The 24,984-nt window shown below is 40.0% G+C and overlaps 1 protein-coding gene across 1 annotated transcript in view; it reads right to left on the reverse strand.

Annotated features, from left to right (window-relative positions):
- Positions 1–24,984, reverse strand: part of IL13RA1 (interleukin 13 receptor subunit alpha 1) — a 65,259-nt gene that overhangs the window by 7,637 nt on the left and 32,638 nt on the right. Inside the window, exons 5-10 of the mRNA XM_067723393.1 lie at positions 21,598–21,785; positions 18,730–18,881; positions 12,801–12,848; positions 12,382–12,514; positions 8,834–8,930; positions 5,732–5,816 (exon numbers count right to left, since the gene is read on the reverse strand). Coding sequence (XP_067579494.1) covers positions 5,732–5,816; positions 8,834–8,930; positions 12,382–12,514; positions 12,801–12,848; positions 18,730–18,881; positions 21,598–21,785 — 703 coding nt within the window. The remainder of the gene's footprint in view (positions 1–5,731; positions 5,817–8,833; positions 8,931–12,381; positions 12,515–12,800; positions 12,849–18,729; positions 18,882–21,597; positions 21,786–24,984) is intronic.

A 24,984-nucleotide genomic window follows, 5' to 3' on the forward strand; every position in this document is an offset into this window, starting at 1 on the left:
ACCATTTGAGGTGGCTATCAATTCAAACACTCACTTTGAAAACTGATAATTAAAGGGAAAGAATTAAACATGTTTCCTACCTTTCTAGCAGAAACCGAATTTCAGAACAAGAAGCCTAGTTGAGGACTGAAAGCAGTGCTTTGTAGGAAAATGCTAGCTTATAAGTGTAGATTAAATGATAGATGAGAAAAATCATCATCGTTTCACAACCCCTACTGAGATTATTGATTCAAGCAAAGATACTAATTGGTCAATAAAAAGCATCAGCTGAAGAGTTGACAGGGTGCTAACATTACCACCACACAGATTATCTTCAGGTGGCAAGGGGAGGAAACGTGTAGATGGCAGGAGGGGACATGCTATTATCACCTTAAATACAGTGGTCCATCTCACTAATGGTGGGACAACTGGATATTATCTGTCTCCTGACAATTGGGACAGCTGGAAATATTTAAATATGGACTGAGTATTAGATGATATTAAGGAATTAATCATTTTTAAAGTGCGGCCATGCTATTTTGGCTATGTAGGAAAGCGATCTTAGCTTTTAAGGATACATACTGAAGTTAAAAAAAAAATTCAGCAGTATTTGGAAGTCAACTCCAAGTTAAAAAGCTGCTTTCCAATCAGGAATTCAAAACTGGCACAGCACTGAAAATGTAATTGGTTTCCAAGAAGCAGAGGAAGAATAGATAATATTTTGTGGATGAAAAAGAAATGCAGACACAGAAGAGAAGCAATTCCCTCCGCAAAGCCCCCCTACCCCCCAAATATGGCCAGCAGCCCAATTAGTCACACAGAAAAGGCAAACAGCAAAGCAACAGGAAAAAATGCTGCTGGCCAAAATGTTACTACAGTGATGAGCAAAACACTGTCAAAACAGTAGAAACCTTAAGGAAAATGATACAGAAGATTTAATTTACTGGTGGTTAAACCTAAATAAGTTTTTTTTTTAAACAACCACTACTGATGGTGCAGCGTGGAAGAAGAAATTGTTTAGAAAGGGCATGGATTATTTCTTGGGATTAGAAGTTGGTAAATTTGGGCTACAATGGCTTCTACTTCAGGTTCTGCAATTCTCTCTCTATGTGATAGTCCTTGAGAAATTTCTCCATGGTCCCCAATGCCCCCATCTTTAAAGTGAGGAGCTGGACTAGAATTTTGAAAATTTATAGTTAAAGACAACTAAACATGTAAACATACACCTCATTAGATGACCTCTAGGGCAATGTTCACTCCATAATTATTCATTCCCTAATTCGATGATTCTAGAAGTAAAAGGACAGTCTGTCTGCTGTATATGCAGTTCAATTTTCGAGAACTGCTGCCATGTAGAGAAAGTAGATTATTCATTTGGTTAAAAAGCAAACATGGAAATTTGTTCTATCACCCTTTCCCCTGTCTGGCATTTTTATTATACTTTTAGTTTTAAACACTGATTTTATTTAATGGTCTGCAACCACCGCAAACAAAAACATCTTATGCTTTTAGTGGTCCATCTTGTCAGTGTATCCACCTCACTAAATTATAGAATTATCTGACTCATCAGGACAACTTATTATCCTCTAGACAGCAAGTTGAAAAAAAGCAATTCTCCCATCTCTGAGAAAGATAATTGATCTGATTTTGCTGTCAATGTTACCATCATTCACTCTATCACCCAGGCTTGAAACCCTGAAATTATTTTTTACTCTCGCCACCTTTCATCACCCACACAGAGTCACCAAGTCGTAATGAGTTTCCTTTAATAATGTCTCTTGCATCAATCTCCTCTGCTACCACCTAAATTCAAATCCCTATTATCTCACAGACCTGGATGACCACAATATTCTCTTTTCCCTTAATGACTTGTATAGCGTTTCTTTTTATTATAAAAGTAATACATGCTCATTACAGGCAATTTGGAAATTTCAGAAAGGTAGAGAGAGAATAATATCAATTATCCACAATCTTCCTGCCCAGAGATGATTATTTGGACGCATGTCCTTCCACTCATTGTTCTATGTATATATTGATAGGTTTTTTATAAACATTAGGATTGTAATACACTACACATTTATGATATGTTTCTTACACTTACACCGTGAGTATTTTGCTAGGACATTAAATGCTTTGAAAACCTAACTTTTCAAAAAACTTATTCTTGATTGTTGATGTTTCCTTAGTTTCTAATTTTTCGTTTTAGAAACAAATGCTGCATTGACCATCCTTGTACCATTGTTGGATTATTTCCCTAAAATAGATTCCTAAAGAAATAATGACAAGATCAAAGATTCTTGTTACATTTTACCAAGCTGCCCTCCAGAAAGAACACATACCATTTTACAGGCCCACCAGCGTTGCACGAAAAGTGCCAGTTCCCCACCCACTTGTTAACACTGGATATTATCACTTTTTAGAAATGTATTAAGCTGGAAATTTATATCTCATCAATGCTTTGGCTGTATGTCCTGTATATATCAGTGAGTCCAAACATGTTTTCACAGATATTGGACATTTGTGTCATGGCACTTTGACTGTCTTCATTCTGCTAAAAGGGGTAGCAAACTCAAATGCTTTTCAGGGGTCTGGCATGTTAGGTCAACGTGTGAAACCACAGTGGGAATTAGGAATTCTCAGGAATTCCTAATCTCAGGAATAGGGCCTGAGATGCACTGGTAGAGTGCATGCCCTGCTTAAGATCCCAAATTGAAAAATTTTAAATACACCACGCTGGCCAAACAAAACATCTGTGGGGCAAATTCAGGACTAGGTTCCCAGGTTGCTACCGTGCTAGCGCCTCCCCTCCCTAATCCATTCCCTCCAGGTCGTTGTCAGGATGACAGGTGTGGAGAGAAGGGAACCCTCCTGCACTGTTGGTGGGAATGTAAATTGGTGCAGCCACTGTGGAGAACAGTATGGAGGTTCCCTAAAAACACTAAAAATAGAGCTACCATATGATCCTGCAATCCCACTCCTGGGCATATATCTGGAGAAAAACAGGGTCTGAAAGGGTACCCCAATGTTCATTGCAGCACTGTATACAATAGCCAAGACATGGAAGCAACCTAAATGTCCACCAACAGAGGAATGGATAAAGAAGATGTGGCACATATATACAACGGAATATTACTCAGCCATTAAAAAGAAGGAAAGAATGCCATTTGCAGCAACGTGGATGGACCTAGAGATCGTCATACTGAGTGAAGTAAGTCAGACAAAGACAAATATCGTATGATATCGCTTATATGCGGAACCTAAAAAAATTGATACAAATGAACTTATTTACAAAACAGAAACAGACTCACAGACTTAGAGAAGAAACTTATGGTTACCAGGGGGAAGGTGGGGGAGGGATAGTTAGGGAGTTTGGGATTGACATGTACTCACTGCTATATTTAAAATGGATAACCAACAAGGACCTACTGTAGAGCACAGGGAACTCTGCTCAGTATTATGTAACAACATACATGGGAAAAGAATTTGAAAAAGAATAGATACATGTATATGTATAACTGAATCACTCTGTTGTACAACTGAAACTAACAAAACATTGTTAATCAACTATACGCCAGTATAAAATAAAAAGTTATAAAAACAAAGAGTGATATTCCTAATACCTTCTCATATAAGGCCAGCCATAACATGACTCCAAATCTGTTTCTCGGAACTCTCCTATCCCAACCCGGTACTTCTATCATACAGAACTCTAAGGAGGTAGTGAGGTTCTTGAGGACAAACATTCTATCTTACAAAAGGCAATGCAGCAGAGTGGAAAGAAAGGGAAAAGTCTAGAATCAGACAGTCCTGGGTCAAATCTCACCTTATTATCTACTAGCTGTGTGGCTGCAGTAGTTATTTAACCTCACTGAGGCTCCATTTCCTCGTGTGTGAAATGGTACTAACAGCACCTACCCCACAGGGTGGTTATGAAGATGGAGCATTTAATACACTGTGTACACACGGTAGACTTCCAATCACTGGTTAGAGCTGTTAGAATACTTGCACAATTCTCAACCTCCAGCATCTGTCTCAGTAGCTGGCAAAATGAAGACACACGGGTGATCCTAAGGAAAGTATCTGTAACAGTGATTTTCAAAGTGCGCTCCATGAACGATCATGCCAGGATAGGAATCATCTTTGCGCTCCTTTGAGATATGCAGATTCCTGGGACCCATCCCAGAGCCGGTGAATCCGAACTTCTGAAGGTAGGGCCCAGGATTCTATACTCCTACAAGCACTGCAGCTGACTGTGACTCAAAGCTGAAGAAACACCGTCACCTCAGTTGCAGTATACCAGCCCTTCATCAGGTGCCTGACTTCTAGACCTCCCTGGCTAGTGGTGCCCTATCTGGCACAGTTACCCACTGCCCATGCCCATGACTTGGTGAAAAAGTGATCCAGATGGCTCTTCCTCTGACAGCATGGGAGCCTCCCTGCCTTCCTTCCCTAGCCACTGTGTATCACCCGTCATTACAAGAATCGTTTGGGCGTTAAAGATAAATGGAAAGTATTATCAATAGTAATACTAAGCACTAACACTTACAAAGCACCTATAATGTGCCAGACACACTAAGTGGTTTCTACGTATTAAATTAATTTAATCCACATAACAACACTATGAGGCAGGTGCTATCATTACCTCCACTTTTTACAAGTGGGAAAACTGAGGCACAGGAAGGTTAAGGAAGTTACCTAAGGTCAAATAGACGGTAGATGACACAGCAGAGATTTGAATCCAGACACTCTGACTCCAGAGCGCAGGCTATTATCTACTATGCTGTACTATTTCCCTGAATTAACGGCCCTATGCCTGAAATTACTAATTTAAGATACATACAATAATATTGATATTTATTTCATTTAGTGCCTTTATTATTTTATTTGGGTGAATGTATTTATCAGAGAAGCCTCAAACTCTTTTGTTCCCATAGGGTCTTAGCTTTTCCAGCCACAAATTCTAGCGTAAGAGTCTGCAGCCAGCTAACCCTAACAGTTCGGGTGGGTTTGCTCTAGTTCCATGTCTTCGGAGGCCAGCTTTCCAGGCAATAGCATGAAAACAATCTATTTCAATTGTTTACCTTATCTTTCTATTTCCCTAAATCAAGTTTGAAAAATTACTCCAGTCAGAAGACCTGACTATTGGCTTAGTTTCATAAAGGAGGCTCCTCCCCCTGCAGGTTTAGATCAAATATGTTCCCTACCCCAGAGAGAGAATGAAGCCCCGTGAAACAAGACAGACGAAGTATTCTGGGAACTTCTTAAACGCTATGCTTGGCCTGAGATACAACGTTTTAAATCAGCTCTTCTTTAATCTTTTAGATAAAATGTAGTTTAAAATAACCAATTTTGAAATGAAATTCTGACACATGCTACAACATGGATGAACCTTGAAAATGTTATGCTAAGTGAAAGAAGCCAGACACAAAAGGACAAATATTATAGGATTCCATTTATATGAGGTACCCAGGTTAGGCAAATTCAGAGAGACAGAAAGCAGAATAGAGGTTACCAGGGGTTGAGGGGAATGGAGAGTTATTGCTTAATGGGTACAGTTTCTGTTTGGGATGATGGAAAAAGTTCTGGAAATAGTGAAGATGGTTGTACAACACTGTAAATGTACTTAATGCCATTGAACTGTATACTTAAAACTGGTTAAAATGGTAAATTTTATGTTTTACCAAATTTTTTTTAAATCCCATAGCCTCCCCCCCAAAAAATCAATCTCAGACTTCACAGAGTCAGTGCTTACCAGGGTATCATCATTCTGGTCTCCAAACATTTCTTTAAAAATCTTGCCAGGATCAGGAATTGGAGGGAATATAATAATCTTGAGCCTTTAAGAAAACAGAGACATTTTGGATCAAACCGTCCATTCCATAGAAATGTCCCACTTAAATACAGCCATATTAAAAGAAGGCTTGGACAAAAGACATGGTACACAAGTCATCTTTAGTGATAACGTACTTGTGAAAAAATTTCTAAAACAAGCTGAGAAATCGATCTCCTCAAAGTATCAAGTGTGGATAAAGCAGAGGGCCCATCAGTAGCAGACTACTTATACCCTTTCAATGAAAAAAATTTTTCCAGCTTTATTGAGATATACTTGACAAACAAAAATTGTATAAATTTGAGGTGTACAAAGTGACATTTTAATATATGTGTACATTGTGAAATGATGATCACAATCAAGCTAATTAACACATCCATCACCTCACACAGTTATAATTGTGTGTGTGGCACTGTGTGTGTTATCCTCTATCATTTAAATAAAAATGGTGCTTTACTTATCACAGATCAGATGGGAGCTTGCTGTTTATAATTTTGAAAAAAATAATCTTCCGAGAACAGGGGGCATTCTCTTTAATTTTTCTTCCTTGTCTCCTCTCTGTTTTTTTTTAAATTAAAAAAAAATTTTAATTGAAGTATAGTTGATTTACATTGTTGTGTTAATTACTTCTGTACAGCAAAGTGACTCAGTTATACATATATATACATTCTTTTCCATTATGGTTTATCACAGGATATTGAATATAGTTCCCTGTGCTACACAGTAAGACCTTGTTGTTTATCCATTCTATACATAATAGTTTGCATCTTGGGCTTCCCTGGTGGCACAGTGGTTGAGAGTCCGCCTGCCGATGCAGGGGACACGGGTTCGTGCCCCGGTCCGGGAAGATCCCACATGCCGCGGAAGCGGCTGGGCCCGTGAGCCATGGCTGCTGAGCCTGTGTGTCTGGAGCCTGTGCTCCGCAACGGGAGAGGTCACAACAGTGAGAGGCCCACGTACCACAAAAAAAAAAAAAAAAAAAAAAAGTTTGCATCTTATAATCCTAAACTCCCACTCCATCCCTCCCCCACCTCCCTCCCCCTTGGCAACCACCCCAGTCTATTCTCTATGTCCATGATTCTGTTTCTGTTTCATAGATATGTTCATTTGGGTCACGTTTTAGATTCCACTTGTAAGTGATATCATATGGTATTTGTCTTTCTCTCTCTGACTTACTTCACTTAGTATGATAATCTCTAGTTGCTGCAAATGGCATTATTTCATTCTTTTTTATGGTTGAGTAGTATTCCATTGTATATATGTACCACATCTTCTTTATCCATTCATCTGTCAATGGACATTTAGGTTGTTTCCATGTCTTGGCTATTGTGAATAGTGCTGCTATGAACGTAGGGGTGCACGTATATTTTAGAATTAAAGTTTTGTCTGGACTCTCTATTTTTGCATCTGATAGTAGTACCCTTTGGTGGACCTACCTCATCTCCTAGGTCTCTAAATGTTGATGTGTCCCAGCATTCTCTTTTGTCCTCTTTATCTCCCTCACTTTATTAGTGCTCTCTTCCAGTCTTAGGGCTTTAAATCCATTTACATGCCAAGGACTCCCAAAATTCTATCTCCAGCCCAAACCTCTCCCTTAAACTCCAGATTCATGTATACAAGTACCTATTTAGCATCTCTACTTAGATATCTAATAGGTATCTCAAATTTCTCATGTTCAAAACTGAAGTCCTCACCTTTTCCCTAAAGCCAGCTCTCCTCCCAATCTTCTCCATCTTAGTAAATGGCTCTAGCATTCACTCAGTTGCTGAAGCCAAAAATCTAAGAGTTATCCTTGAATCCTCAATTTCCCTCACACCTTCGAAGACAAGCAGCCATCAGCAAGCACTATTAATTCCGTCTTCAAAATATATTCCACATCAGACTACCTCTTACTACCTCCTAACTAGTCTACCGGCCTCCACTCTTGTCCAAGTCAAGTCTTCACTCAGCAATACAATGATCTTTTACGACAGTAAATCCAATCACATCCCTCCCCTGATTAAAACTCTCTCATGTTTCCCCATCATGCTTAGGATAACATTTCAATTCCTTGCCATAGCCTACATGATCTGGCCCTGCCAGCCTCTCCAGCCTCATTTCCTGTTGTTCTCCCCCTTGCATGCTCTCCTCTAACAAGACACACGGAGTTCATTCCAGCCTCAGGACCTTTGCACTTGCTGTTCCTTTGGCCTAGAATACTCTTTCTTTGAATAGCTGACTGGTTTGCTCCTTTAATTCTGTCCTCAAATGTCACTTTCTCAGAGAGGACTTCCCTGGCATCCTATGTAAGATGAGCCTCATATCACTTCCTAGCCTTTCTCCCCAGCCCAACTCCACAACTTTACTACTCACTAAGTGAAACCATAGATAGGGACTTTGTTCTGTTCATTGCCACAACCCCAGCAATAACAACAGTGCCTGGCACATAAACAGGCACTCAACAAACATATGTTTAAAGAATACTGAAATAACGATAAAATGTTGATTCTAGAACCAGCTTAATAACCTTATTCCAACTTTAGGTATTTACTGAAAGAGCAAATAATAGCACCAGACTAGTCCCTATGATGAAATTGAGAAAGTGAAACATTCTCAAGGAATGAGTGCTGTAACTTAGAGACAACTTGAAGTTCTCTTTCCTATAGCATTAAGTAGCAACCTGTTCTGCATTCACACTAGACAAGTCATTTAATTGGTAATGGTCTCCATTTCTAAAACTTACGATCTACCAACCAACTGTTGACAAATTAGGCATTTGAAAGAGTAGAGTGAACATAGGTCTTATCAACAATTCTAAAAATATACAAAGAGAGCACCGCCTGAGCAGAGCCCTGGGATCCAACACTTTTCTCACCAGAAAATGGGTACAATAATATTTCTTTGCCATGCTATACTACCAAAAAGCCAGGTATAGCCAAAATGCTTCCAACACACTGGGGAAACATCAAACACACCCACAAAGAAGAATAACCATAGCAACCAGGGTAGCAGAAACTGTCAAGCCTGCCTGGGCAGCTGCCTTACCTTTTCAGGTACAGTAGAAGGACTATGATTGCAGCTGCAACGATGATCGGAATGATGAGTAACGTGGTTATGTAAAATGTTGGATTGGCCTTCTGACCTGGAAAATGAAAAGCAAAGAGAAAGACATGAGAAATAAAACCCTTTTAGAAATAAACCAAGCAACAGTTGTATTAGACTAATGAGATTACAGATATTTCTGCCCTCTACACCAACATATTTCCCAAAACTCTTCAATTCTCTTATCTTTTGTTATCTTAATAGTGAAAAAAAAAGTCCTGCTCTGGTGCCTAAAATTCCATGGATGAAAAAGCACCTTAAGGATTATCTGAAACCAGGATATCTTAACTGGTTTCAGACACTATTAACAAAGATGTTATATTTGTTAAATATGTCATCTCATTAACAGTGACTATCTTTTCTTATTGGTTACTTAGCACTATTAGAACACCTAAAATAATCCTAACAACAACTACCACTACTATTCTTAATTGAGCAACTACTGTATGTCTGATATCATACTAGGTAATTTTGCATGCTTATATCTATGCTAAAGAGATAGATAATATTACTTCCCACTTATACAGATGAGAAGTGTAAGGTTCAGAGAGGTTCAGTGGCTTGTCCAGAGGGTTTAGTAAGTGATGGAGTCAAGCCTCAAACCCAGCACTGTCCAATTCCAAAGACTTTCATTAACTGCCTTGCTACACCTAACACTTAGAATGGCATGTCTAGTTATTGGGTTGGCCAAAAAGTTTGTTCAGGTTTTTCCATAGCATCTTACAGAAAACCCAGACAAACTTTTTGCCCAACCCAATATATGCTCATCTTTTCCACCAGGGCATGAAAATCTGGAAAGCATCTCAGGGCCTAATATTGTGTTAGGCAGCCTCTAAGATGACTCTAAATGATCCCTGCCTCCTGATATTCACACCCCTGTATAATTTTCTCCCCTTAAGGGTGGGCTGGACTACATGTGTGAATAGCAACAGTGATGGGATGTCACTTCTGAGATAAGGTTATAAAGGGCTGCAGTTCTCATACTGGGTGTTTCCTCATATGCTCTCTCTTGTTTGGACTACGCACTGGGGGACGCCAACTGCCATGTCATGAGGTAGCCCTGTGCAGAGAGTCAAATGGTAAGGAACTGAGAGAGGCCTCTGTATTAGTTTCCTAGAACTGCTGTAACAAATCACCACACGCTGGTTGGCTTAAAACAGGAGAAATATATTCTCTCTCAGCTCTGGAGGCTAGAAGTCCCAAATCGAGGTATCAGCAGGGACACGCTCCCTCTGAAGGCTCTAGAGTAGACCCTCTCCTTGCATCTTCCTGGCTTCTGGTGGCTCCCAGGAATCCCTGGTGTTCCTTGGATTTGTAGCTGCATCACTCCGATCCCTGCCTTCATCTTCACATGGCCCTCTTCTCTGTGTTTCTGTGTATCCTCTCTTCTTCTGATAAGGATGCTAGTCATTGGATTTAGGGCCTGCTCTAAGCTGGTATGACCTCATCTTAACTTGCTTACATCTGCAAAAACTCTATTTCCAAATAAGGTCACATTCACAGGTACCAGGAGTTGAAACTTGAACAAATCTTTTTGGGGCACATGATGCAACCTGCTACAGCCTCCATCCAGCATCCAGAGTGGAAATGAGGCTTTCCAATAACCATATGAGTGATTGTGCAAGTGGATTCTCCAGCCCCAGTCAAGCCTTCAGATGAGACTGAAGTCCCAGTCAACAGCTTGACTGGAACCTTATGAGAGAACTTAAGCCAGACGTACCTAGCTAAGCTATGCCCAGATTTTTGAGCCATGGAAACTGTGAGATAGTAAATATGTGTTTTTTATTTTTTAATTATTTTTTTAAATTTTTTGGCTGCACTGCACAGCATGTGGGATCTTAGTTCCCCAACCAGGGATCGAACCCACGCTCCCTGCATTGGAAGCATGGAGTCTTAACCACTGGACCGCCAGGGAAGTCCCATATATGTGTTTTTTGTTTGTTTGTTTGTTTTGATTAATTTTTATTGGAGTATGGTTGCTTTACAATGTTGTGTTTTCTTGTTTTTTGTTTGTTTTTTAAAATTAACTTTTATTGGAGTATAGTTGCTTTACAATGTTGTGTCCAAATATGTGTTTCGTAAGCCACTAATTTTGGAGCTAATTTGTTATGCAATAATAGATAACTAATACAACCTTGCCTGGCACATAGCTTGTTCAGTTTTTCAATTAATAGGGAATTGACTACTTCAATAACCTGTCTCTCTGACTGTTAGATGGCTGTTAGAAAGTTCTTAAGTTGGTCCTGTTTTGGCCCATGGAGGCACAAAAAAGATAGCCTACTCCCTCTTCTACCTGACAATACCTCAAATATTAGAATTCAGCAATTATGACTCCCTAAGCTTACTTCGTTAACTGTTCTTCCCCAAATTTTGAGATTCTTCAACATCCTGATTACCCTTCCAAGGAAAGATTCCAGTCTGCCAATGCACCTCTTACAATGTGGTGCCCAGGATGGGATGCTGTATACTTTTGATGTGGCCAGGACACTGTGCCCCACCCTGCAGCACCCCTTGTTCTGGATGCTGCACTATCACTGCTGCCTATGACTGCAGTATGCCTTTGGGGGATATTTAAGGGACCGATGTTGAGTCACTTTGAGCTTACAGTCAAATAAAACCCTATCCCTCACCCCACAGCACACACATCCATAAGGGACATGTCTTTCCAATCCTGTACTTGACCCTGGCAGATAGCTTGCTCAGCCTCTCAATTAATAAATGAAACTGATTTTCTTCAAACCTAGATATATGTTTATCTCTATAAAATGCCATCAAGGTCATTGTCCTACTCTTGATTCTGTTACCAGCACATAGGATAGTACTCTAGCATTGCACAATCTGCAGATTTAATCATGCCTGCCTTCTATATTTTTGTTCAGGTTGTTAACAAAGATACAGACAGGATAGAAGAGAGGATAACACCATTTGGACTGCAAATTTTCAAAGAGCTGCATATTGTAAATTAACCCTGGGTGATCCGACAATAATTAAACAGAAAATACATTTCAATTGTAAGTATTCTCTGGCTGACGTCAAGAATAAAGAACAGGGACTTCCCTGGTGGCGCAGTGGTTAAGAATCCGCCTGCCAATGCAGGGGACATGGGTTCGAGCCGTGGTCCGGGAAGATCCCACATGCCGCGGAGCAACTAAGCCTGTGCGCCACAACTACTGAGCCTGCGCTCTAGAGCCTGCAAGCCACAGCTACTGAGCCCGCGTGCCACAACTACTGAAGCCTGCACGCCTAGAGCCTGTGCTCTGCAACGAAAGAAGCCACCGCAATGAGAAGCCCGTGCGCCACAACGAAGAGTAGCCCCCGCTCGCCACAACTAGAGAAACCCCGCATGCAGCAATGAAGACCCAATGCAGCCAAACATAAATAAAATTTTTAAAAAAGAATGAAGAACAGCTCTTTCCCACAATCAAGTTTCTGCTTCAACTTAGTTTCCATGTATCAATGGTTTAACTTTTAATAAAATCCCATTCTCTTACCTATACTCATTGCTTGACTCCAATTACTCCAGAGTTTGTCATCCTCATAGCATAACTTATTTGTTTTGACTCTTATTCTGACTGTGTTCAAAGTATCAGGAAGAACACCAGGGACGATGAAACAAATTGTACCCTTAGATATAAAATAAAAGCACACAAGGAATATTACCAGCTTATTCTCTTTCTCTGCTTCTGAATCCTAAATATAATTATCTGCCAACTTTTGTATATGATTAAGACTTTGTATTGCAATACAAATTATCTGACTTTAACTCCTGAAAAAGAAAATTGGCAATAATCCACAGAACAAAGTAGTTTGTTTTTCTCAAAGCAGTTCAAATTTAGGATATGCTCACCCTGTCCCACCCCCAATTACTCTATGAGTTTAAGCCCAAATAGCTAAAATTGAACTTACTGACCTCTAGGTTTCCTTCAAATTCTGAATTCTGACATTTGGCCTCTTCAACCTTGAAAATATAAAAAATGAATACATTCAAAAAGTTTTAAAGACCACACTTTATATCATTTAACCGTTTTAACAAGTTTTCTTTTATGCCATTATCAGAGGACCAGGTGCAGTGAAAAGAGGTAGGTTTTTAAAAATAAGTGGTCAATTACATATCCATATGTGAAAAAAAAGAACCTTGACCCCTACCTCACACTATTTACAAAGTCAATTCCATATGGATTGCAGATCTAAATGTGAAAGTTAAAATAAATTAATAAATAAATATATAAATACAGCAAGCTTTTAGATGAGAACATACAACATCCTCATGACCTTAAAGTAGGAAGATATCTTAAATAGGACCAAAAAAATATTAACCATAAAGGAAAAATTTTTATAAAATCATCTATATTAGGGCTTCCCTGGTGGCGCAGTGGTTGAGAGTCCGTCTGCCGATGCAGGGGACACGGGTTCGTGCCCCAGTCCGGGAAGATCCCACATGCCGCGGAGCGGCTGGGCCCGTGAGCCATGGCCGCTGAGCCTGCGCGTCCGCAGCCTGTGCTCCGCAACGGGAGAGGCCACAACAGTGAGAGCCCCGCGTATTGAAAAAAAAAAAAATCATCTATATTAAAATTAAAAGCTTCTGTTTACCAAAAGATATCCTATTAAGGAAATTCAAAGGTAATGCATAGAGTGAGAAAAGATATTTGCAGTTTATGACAAAGGATTTGCATATATATATATAAAATATATATTTATATATAATACACACACATACATATACCTCATAAATTAATAAGAAAAAGACAGACAACCCAATAGAAAAGTGGCAAAAGACTTGAACAGACATTTCACAAGAGGATATTCAAATTGCCAATAAACATAGGAAAAAGTGCTCAACTTCATTAGTTATCAGGAAAATGCATATTAAATCCACAAGATAACGATACACACACCTACTGGACAATACCAAGTGTTGGTGACGATGTAAAGCATCTAGCACTCTCAATTTCTGCTTTTAGTAGTGTAAATCGGCACAACCATTTGGGAAAACTTATTATCTACTAGAGACAATCATATGTAACCCTATGTCCCATATATGCGCAACAGAAATGTACACATATGTGCACCAAGAAATAAGTGTGCAAATGTTCATAAAAACTCTATTCATAAAATTCCAAACTGGAAACTATTCAAATGTCTATCAGCGGGAGAATGGATAAATCAAATGTGGTATATTGACATGATGGAATGAATGCAATGAGATGCATCTTCAACCACAGGCAACAATATCCGTGAATATCATAAACATAACATTGAACAAGAGAAGACAGACACACAAAAAAGTTCTGTATAATTCATTTATATAAAGTTTAAAAAGAGGCAACAAAATTAATCTATGGGATTAGAAGTCAGGATAATAATCATTCTTTGGGAAAGTAGTGACCAAAAGGAGTCATGATTGAGCTTCTAGGGTACTGATTATGTAAGTTAAAAATCATTTGTGAAAAATCATTGAGCTGTACATAATGACTTCTGCAATTTTTCTATAGTATACTATATATAATAAAAAGTTAAAAAAAGAAAACTATTATGCTCCGTTGTTGAGAGTATAATATACCAAAAATGACTGGGTTAGAGAAAAGAAAGTAAAATGCAATTTTCTCCTCTACACAACTTAAGTCATGTGCTGTCTGAAGTAAAGAGAACAACCAGTTCTTAAAATGTAAATATTTCCAAATCAACACATGAAAATCTGTTGCTTAGTTAAATAGTCTACTTCTGGCCAACAGGTCCATGAAAAGATGTTCAACATCACTAATCATTATCGAAATGCAAATCAAAACCATAATGCGATATTATCTCATACTTGTTAAGTGGCTATCATCAAAAAGATAAGTGATAACAAGTGCTGGAGAGGGTGTAGATAAAAGGAAACCCTCGTGCACTGTTGGTGGGAATGTAAATTGGTGCAGTGACTATGGAAAACAGTATGGAGGTTCCTCAAAAAATTAAAAATAGAACTACCATACGATCTAGCAGCCCCAAGGAAATCCTGCCATTTGTGACAACATGGATGGAACTTGAGGGCATTATGCTAAGTGAAATAAGTCAGAGAGAGAAAGACAAATACTGTATGATCTCACTTGTATGTAGAATCCAAAAAAGTCGAATTCACTGAAGCGGAGAATAGAATGGTAATTGCCAGAAGCTGGGGAGTGAGGAAAATGGGAAGATGTTGGTCAAGGGTGCAAATTTTCAGTTATATATTCTGGGGACCTAATGTACAGCATGATGATTACAGTTAATAATACTGTATTGTACAGAAACTAACACAACATTGTAAATCTACTATCTCATCACACACACAAAGAAGGTAAGTTTGTGAGGTGATGAATGTGTTAACTTGTTTGTGATAATCATCTCACAATGTATATTAAATCATGTTGTACACCTTAAAATAATCACATTGTACAACCTAAATATATACAATTTTTACTTGTAAATCATACCTCAATAAACATGGAAAAAATAGTCAACTTCTATCAAAGAAATGTTTAAACATGGGACAAAGACCAGAACACACGCTATGATCTTTGGCATTCAATGTCATTCACTAAATGGTTCCTACCAGCATTTGTGAAGAGTGAAAGGCCAACTGAATGATGAAGAGCCATCCTATCAATATTTCATATAGGGGCAGAGCAAAGGCCACTCGGGGGCTACTGTACACCAGTGCTGGCCATTCGGAATCAGAGGCCTGCTGGGGAATCACAAGTGCCAACTACCACTTGAGGGACCAGGTTGCAGGCTGATGTGCCCCCTCCCCTGGACCATCTCCCAGATATATATATATTCCAAAGTCAGCAAATCATTGTGTAAATTGATAGTTCTGGGCTCTTGTTCAAATGTAAATCTCCTTGTGTAGTTTACCAACTGCTCAGATATTTCTGTGAGAAAAGGAAAACAAGGATACAGATCACCAAGTAGATAGCTGGCGGGGATGGAGGTAGTCAAAGCCAAGTGACTTCTTGCTTTATGATTCTGTCATGAGCTACCTCTGACCCAGCACCATGTGGTGGCACCCGTTCATATTCCAGCCTACTTCCCCCTCTTAACTAGAACACCAGGCAAAAGAATTACTCAAAAAAGTCTTGCAGAAAGAAACAAAAAGGGTCTAACCAGCAGAGCTCAAAATCGGCAAGCACACAAAAAGCTGATGACATTCTAGGGGAAGAAACAGCTGGTGAACATCTGCTAAGAGAGAGAACATTAAACTCAAGTGTATAAACAGAGTTAACTCCAAATCAACTATAGTTCTGGTTTTGATGGATAAAGTTCCACAGTATAGTGTGCTCTCTTCAGTTCAGAAGTTTGCAAAAAAAAAAAAAAAAAAAGTAACTCAATTTAACAAGAATTTATCAAGTGGTGACTATGCACATGGTCTTATACCAAGTGTTCTTGGTCAAAGCTTAATACATGGAGACCAACCTCTGAAGTCATACTTATAAGCTATGTGGCCTGTAGCAAGTTACTTAACCTCTCTGAGCCTTAGCTGCTCAGTAAAATGTAGGTTAAAAGAGAACCTATTCCATCGACTGTTATGAGCTACTGTATAAGAAGTACATAGAAGAGTATATTTGTAACACATCATAAACAATAAGTGATGCCTGCTACTATTAACAGGAAGTATTGAGGTGGTCCTGGGGGTCAGACTTTTACAGAAATCTTGACTCTATCACTTATTAGAAATGTGACCTTACAAGTAACTTCTGGGACCGAGTTTTCTCATCTGTAAAATGGGGACAAAACAACAGGACCTTGGGACTTCCCTGGTGGTGCAGTGGTTAAGAATCCGTCTGCCAATGCAGGGGACACGGGCTCGAGCCCTGGTCTGGGAAGATCCCACATGCCGCAGAGCAACTAAGCCCGTGTGCCACAACTGCTGAGCCTGCGCTCTAGAACCCGCGAGCCACAACTACTGAGCCCGCGTGCCACAACTACTGAAACCCGTGCGCCTAGAGCCTGTGCTCTGCAACAAGAGAAGCCACCACAATGAGAAGCCCATGCACCACAACAAAGAGTAGCCCCCGCTCACCACAACTAGGGAAAGCCTGTGCACAGCAACGAAGACCCAACGCAGCCAAAAATAAATAAGTAAATAAATAAGTAAATAAATAAATTTATTTAAAAAAAAAACAGGACCTAGATCCTTGGAGTTATTGTGAGGACCAAATGAGACAATTCAAATAAAGTGCTTATTAAAATAGCTAATACATAGTAATTGCTTAATATATGTTAGCCGGTATTAGTAGCAGGAATGGCACAAAGTAAACACCACCTAACTCCTCCCTACAGGAGCTTATATTTTTGGTAGAGATCATGGGTAACTAGCAGGACATAATTCAGTACCAAGTGAGTAATGCAAGCAGCACGTGTCTCAGGATTTCAGACAGAAGAGAACAGTAAAGGCTGGAATAGTCAAGCATATTCGGCTTTCGGATAACTCACTTGGTTGTAAATTCAAGCCTCACCCCCTACCCACTTGGAAGCCCTTTGCCTTTTCCTTTGTGGCATTATTTGGGGATTCAGGTTTCTGGTACGAATAATGATTATTCTATTTCAGCAAACGCCTTCATTTGCAAATATCCAGAAGAGGTCTGCTCAGCTGTGGACCTGGTCACTTCCTCTTGGAGTTACAGCCTGTTAATACCAGCTTATTTTAGTAAATAAAATAATTTAGTTTTTGAAACTCCCATGATGAGCTAAAGCAAGTGGACCAAGGAATCTGCCCACATGTGAGATTCAGGACTCCTTTAAAAGCCAATATAATATACTTGGTTTCTAACCTCTAAAACTCAAATGCACACAGGGCCCAGGCACGTGGCACACAAATGAGTGGGGCAGTCCACGTGGTCCTAAGGTGCCACCTTATGGCAACTACACTGTCAGGTACCACAGTTTTAAATCTGGGTAAAAAATTCAAATTTAATATACAAGCAAACAAAACCCCACTTTGTTTGTGGTCCAAACAAAAATGTTTGAGGCCCGAGTTCATGTCCTCTGCTGTAAAGCGTAACAATGAGACTGAGGCCCGGAGGTTATGCCACATCCAGTTATGCCCAGTGCCCCACAGTGACCTCTAATTAGCATGTTTTGTATTAGATTACAAATAGCGTAAATGTACATAATCCAAAAAATACTGACTACTCAGTACTGACTACTTTAGTTGCCACAAACTCCAAGAAAACTGAATGGCTGTACTGGAGCCTCCAGGTATCCACATAATCTGACCCCAGCCTCAGGCTCAGACATCTCTTCCTACTATATTTTGGTCACACCAGTCTCCTTTTTCTCACACATGCCAAGTTCATTCCTGCCTCAGAGCCTTTGTACATGCTGTCCCCTCCGCCCCCAGATCGTCAAATGGCTAGCTCCTGTGCATCTCAAGTGTCATCGCTTCGGATGACTACCCTACCTAATATTCCCTCAGGACTTCCCATCACCCCCATTTAATTTTCTGCATAACATTCATTCTCTAAAATTAGCTTGCTCGTTTACACACTTGTTTTCTAGTAGGTAAGCTTCGTGGGAAAAAAATTCTTTTCGTCAGGTGTCATGTGCACATAAAACAGTGCCTGGCACATGGTAGGCACGTAATAAAAATTTTTTGAACAAATGAATTAATGAATGGCTGGAATCTTGCAGCCGATGCTACCATAAACTGCCAAACCTTTCACCATACTCTATTTCAGAGAAGTTTCATCATCATCATCATCACCATCAACATCAGATGAGAAATCTAAGAGCTACATTTCACTGATATTTCAATTTATTACACTGTAAGAAATTCAAGTGAAAGAAAAATATCTAAATAACAACTATCAAAAAAAACTTACGTAGAAAATATCATGTGTCTCAGCTTGGCTGTTATTGACTTCTACTTCATAAGATAAGCATCTGCTATAAAAATTCTGTGGATTCTTCCATTGCACGTATAAGTCACCATTTTGGAAGGAGAGATTTTTAATATGTGGAGGATCAGGCTTCACTGATAGAAATAGAAGAATACAAATTAGCTTCCAGAGTTTATTTTGATGAGATACACATATGGGTAGAGACAATGAAGGTCACAGAGTAAATCAAAATAGGGCTGATGCTTTTAATGGCCTTACATGATCAGACATACAGTTCTAGAATTTCTGATTAGCCACGATTAATATAGGGCGCCTAGTAAATGTATCTAAGGAACATCTTTGGGGTGTCTGCCAGATGACATGAACTCTGATCTGCATCTGCTTAGGACATGGCTGGGGTATAATCAGGACATCTAGCTGCCACAAGGAGGGTAAAGAAAAGAAGTGCGTAGGTCCAGATATGCCTCTACATGATGGGTACCAAGGAGCATCAGGTACAAGCGGTTTCCCCAGGCGACACTCACTTATGCCAATCAAAGACCACAATTAAAACATTAGCATTGGGCTTCCCCGGTGGCGCAGTGGTTGAGAGTCCGCCTGCTGATGCAGGGGACACGGGTTCGTGCCCCGGTCCGGGAAGATCCCACATGCCGCGGAGCGGCTGGGCCTGTGAGCCATGGCCGCTGAGCCTGCGCGTCCGGAGCCTGTGCTCCGCAACGGGAGAGGCCACAACAGTGAGAGGCCCGCATACCGCAAAAAACAAAACAAAACAAAACAAAAAAAACATTAGCATAGTTTTCCGTGGGACAACTAGGCCCGCGTGCTGCAACTACAGGGCCCACGCACTCTGGAGCCCGAGTGTCACAACAAATGAGCCCGCATGCTGCAACTAAGACCCAACGCAGCCAATAAATAAATGAATATTAAACATTAAAAAACAGCCTAATTTTGTCACATGCTACAACATGGATGAAACTTGAGGACATTATGCTAAATGAAAGAAGTCCATCACAAAAGGACCAATACTGTATGATTCCAGTCATATGAGGTACCTAAAGTAGTCAGTCATAGAAACAGAAAGTAGGAAGGTGATTACCAGGGGCTGGGGGAGGGAGGAGGGGGACAGGGGGAGGGGGAATTAGTGTTTCATGGGCATGGAGTTTCAGTATTACAAGATGGGAAAGTTCTAGAGATACGTTGCACAACAATGTGAATATACTTAACACTACTGAACTGTACACTTGAAAATGGTTAAGATGGTATATTTAATGTTATATAATTATAACCACAATTTAAAAGAAAGTAAAAAACAAAAAATTAGCCTAGTCAATTTAGTTTTTCAGGAGTCAACTATGCTTAAGACCGAGCAACAAAAGAGAATGGATAATTAACAGAAAACAACTTGACAATGTCATCTTCTAGCTGAGAAGGATCTCCCTTTATTTTATTTTTTTAATTAATTAATTTATTTATTTTTGGCTGCCTTGGGTCTTCATTGCTGCGTGCAGGCTTTCTCTAGTTGCGGCGAGTGGGGGCTACTCTTCGTTGCGGTGCGCGGGCTTCTCATTGCGGTGGCTTCTCTTGTTGCAGAGCATGAAGCACGGGCTTCAGTAGTTGTGGCACACGGGCTCAGTAGTTGTGACTCGCAGGCTCTAGAGCACAGTCTCGGTAGTTGTGGCGCACGGGCTTAGTTGCCCCGTGGCATGTGGGATCTTCCCGGACCAGGGCTCGAACCCGTGTCCCCTGCATTGGCAGGCGGATTCTTAACCACTGCACCACCAGGGAAGCCCAGGATCTCCCTTTATATCACCACTAATCTCTAGGAAGAAGAGCAGCAAAATGAGCTTTAAAAGGTCCAAGAAGGACAACCTGCCAAGCCGGGGGGGCGGCGGGGGGTGCAGAGAAGGTCTTTGCTTCAGATGATCCTACTTGGCAAGTTTCCGCACCCCAACCCCCCGCCCCGGCCTACAAACTAAGCTACCCTGCGTGCACTACTAGAATTCATTTCCATGGCTGTCTGAAGCGGCAGTAAACAGTGTTCTACTCAGACTTGGAAACCTCTGTCAATTCATGATTATTTGCCTATAAATTTTCTGTGTACCACTTAGCCAGAATCTGAGCTCTCTGTTGGGATATCACAACAAATAAATAAACGTGACGCTTACACTACTCTGCTATAGAGACTTACAAAACGCTTTTATACAGCTCACATCATTTGGACCTTACAACAATCCTTTGAGGTCAAGAGGAACTGTGTACCCCCTTTTACAGATGAGGAAGCACTTAGAGTGTATATGCCTTGTCCAAAGTGAAGAAGCTAGGACCTTAAGCAGGTCTCTTAAGTTTTTAAGTTGAGGACTCTTTCTAGTGGGCTGAAACTCAGCTGCACTGGTTGTTCTGATTGATCAGTGCCTGGGTCACCCAGAATGTTAGAGAGTTTGAATATCACCCCTGATCACTCCACCTCCAGTCTAAGCGCTTTTTTAACTAAGAGGCAGATTATCCAGGAACTATATTAAGTCACATTTATTCTGCAGCAGCATCCTCTGGAGATCTTGAGTCACAGAGCCCAGGTCCTAATCTCGGTTCTGCAACTGACTACTTGCTCTAAGGCTCAGTGTACTCATAAGTAAACAAGGATAAAGCATGTGGCATGTGTGCTCGATAAATATGAGAATTTCCAAGCTTGCTTCTTTAAAAAGGAGTGAAGAAATATATACATAAATATAGTCCCTTTTTTTTTCTGGGAAGATCTTCAAGCCAAAAATCATCATTTTTTATTATTTCTATTGATGTTCAAAAAAAATAACACTTTTATCCACACTGCCTTAGAGGACTTCTAAAACGTACCATGAGAAGTTAAAGGCACTATATTGAAGGATGGTCTGATTTTTCCTGCATTGTCCTTGACCATTACTTGGACACTGTGTTGTTCAAAACTGGAATCCTTCACCTTAGTCAGAGCAAAGGAACAACCAATGTGTTCACCTTCTCTATAGATGTCTTCACACTGAAGAACTTTTCCTAGGCTGCTGTGCCTGCAAGATAAAATAAGACAACCTTCTGCATTATTTTTAACCAGATATTCAAGAAACAAAGGTAGAAGTTTATTTGTTTGGTTGTTTTTAAATGACTGAAGATGTCCATATTTGCAAACTGGCAGGGCAGCATTTTTTAAAGCCCTATTTTATAATGGCTTTTTTTATAGTGGCTCCATTTCATACTCTAGGAAGAAGTGAATGATCCTTTTTCATGAATATTGGTACTTTCAATAGTTAGAGAAACTAGAAGAGTCCTGACTCTTCTTCCTCTTCTGTATGGGAGATGGCATGAGGTCAGGATGAGAAATGTTACGCTTCCTGAGAATGCCTCATCTGCTCAATCCCATGGCTCTCCTCTGGGCCCTCTGCCTGCTCCTTCCTTGTTTTCTTGGCTTGCTCCTCTCCCTTCTCCTATTCTCAGAGGATTCACATCCGGTCCTCAGCCCGCTGCATATCCCTCTCTATTTCTTACTCCCTCATCCATTCACCCATTTATCACTTCCACCCCTTGACTAGAATTTCTGCACTGAGGATTTCCCTAATCCTGACCTCTCGCCTTGGAGCTAGTCCCAGATTCCTAACTGCTCCACCTGAGTGTTCCACCCACCTCAAATTCAGCAGCCAAAACGGATGCCCCCTCTTCCCTGCCAAACTGCCTTTTCTTCTAACCGTCCCAGTTTCCATCAGTCAGAACTCAGTTTCTCTGGGCTTCTCGATTAGAGCCTTTGAGATCACCTCTCTTCGCTTTCCCTACATTCTATCACCAAATTTTGTTACTTCTTCCTTTGCAAAGCTTCTGGGCTTCTCTCCTGTGATATTCCCCTCATCCTGTTTCAGGTCCTCATCACTTGAGGCTTCATGGCTTCTCCAGACTGACCTCTCTGACTTTATCAGTGTCCTCCAACCAGTGCCAGATCAATGTTCCAGAACACAATTGCTTTCTAAGTGTCTTACTCCACTGTGTGGTTCTAAATGCTGGTATCTTGTTTCCCATTTCAAAAAACCTCTACATATACCTTTCCCCAATGATCATCTAGCACAGCGCAGGCAGGCAATGTGCTCATTACACTTTTTTGTCTAGACTATCAAAGGACTCTGTTTTATAGTAACTGGCAGAAGACACAGAGTCAACCCTTACATTATCAGTTACAAGGGGAGTTGTGCAAAGGTTCTGCAGAAAAGGAAGACAATTTAGAAAATGAACTAAGAGTAAAGAGTCCCAAACCCTTCACCTGTTTACTTCAGAATCATCTGTGCTCATTTTAAAAATTCAGATTCCTCAAACCTTCTCCCAGAGAACCCTACTTAGAAGGTTTTGTCCAGGGCCTAGGAATAAGCATTTTGACAGCAATTCTCCAGGGGATTGTGCTGCAAAATCCAGTCTTATAAAACTCAGATCTTTCCCATAAATACAGTCAATTGATCTGTGACAAAGGAGGAAAGGCAAGACAATGGAGCAAAGATAGTTTCTTCAACAAATGGTGCTGGAACAACTGGACATCCACATGCAAAAAAAATGAATCTAGTCACAGACCTTACACTAGTCACAAAACTAAACTTAAACTCACAATGGATCACAGACCTAAATGTAAAATGCAAAACTATAAACCTCCTAGGAGATAACACAGGAGAAGAGCTAGACAACCTTGGGTGTGATGATGACTTTTTAGATATAACATCAAAGGCGTGATCTTTAAAAGAAATAATTGATAAGCTGAATTCCATTAAAATCAAAAACTTCTGCAAAAGATAATACCAAGAGAATAAGAAAACAAGCCACACACCGGGAGAAGATATTTGCAAAAGACACACCTGATAAAGGACTGTTATCCAAAATATACAAAGAACTCTTAAAACTCAACAATAAAACAAAAAACCCAACTAAAAAATGGGCCAAAGATCTTCACAGACACTCCACCAAAGAAGATATATGGATGGCAAATAAGCATATGAAAAGATGTTCCACATCATATGTCATCAGAGAAATGCAAATTAAAGCAACAAGATACCACTAGACACCGATTAGAATGTCCATAATCCAGAACACCAACACCACCAAATGCTGACGAGGATGTGGAGCAACAGGAACTCTCACTCACTGCTGGTGGGAATACAAAATGGTACAGCCACTTGGGAAGACAGTGTGGCAGTTTCTTACAAAACTAAACATATTCTTACCATATGATCAGCAATCGTGCTCTTTGGTATTTACCTAAAGGAGCTGAAAACTTATGTGCACACGAAAACCTGCATACAAATGTTTAAAGCAGCTTTATTCATCATTGCCAAAGCTTGGAAGCAACAAGATGTCCTTCAGTAGGCAAATGGATAAATAAACTGTGGTACATCCAGACAACAAAATATTATTTAGCCTTAAAAAGAAATGAGCTATTAAGCTCTGAAATACACAGAGGAACCTTAAATGCATATTACTAAGTGAAAGAAGCCACTCTGAAAATGCTACGTACTGTATGATTCCAACTATATGACATTGTGGAAAAGGCAAAACTATGCAGACAGTAAAAAGATGAGTGGTTGACCATGGAGGATAAAAAAATCAGTGGTTGCCAGGGGTTGGGGTAGGGGAGAGATGAATTGGTGGAACACAGAAGATTTTTAGGGCAATGAAAATACTCTGTATGATATAATGATGGATATTTGTCCAAACTCATGAATGTAGAACACCAAGAGTGAGCCCTAATGTAAACTATGGGCTCTGGGTGATTATGATGTATCAGTGTAGCTTCATCAATTGGAACAAATGTACTAGTGGTGGGGAATGTTGATAACGGGGGAGGTTATTAATTGTGGGGGCAGTGGGTATATGGAAAATCTCTGTACATTCCTCTCACTTCTGTTGTAAACCTAGAACTGTTCTAAATAATGTCGTTTTTGAAAAAGAAAACAAAAATTCAGATCTAATGTATTTAGTTCTTCAAAAGCTGTGCAAAGAAATGCTTCAATATAGAAAGTGACCTTGTCCCTTAAGAGATTGTACATAAGATTTTTCTTGTGGTTGTAGGCCCCTGTGGTTCATGAATGAAACAGTTTTTTAAAAGCTCAGTTACAGTCATGACTAGCTTTTAGATCAGACAGGCCTGAAATGTTTTCCACCCACAGCCAAAAATAAAAAACTGAAGAAACTTATGACATTATTTTTACATAACTAAAGAAAACTATGTAGAAAGTTAAATTT

The sequence above is a fragment of the Pseudorca crassidens genome, chromosome X (genome assembly GCF_039906515.1).
Source record: "Pseudorca crassidens isolate mPseCra1 chromosome X, mPseCra1.hap1, whole genome shotgun sequence".
In the NCBI taxonomy this organism is placed as follows: domain Eukaryota; kingdom Metazoa; phylum Chordata; class Mammalia; order Artiodactyla; family Delphinidae; genus Pseudorca; species Pseudorca crassidens.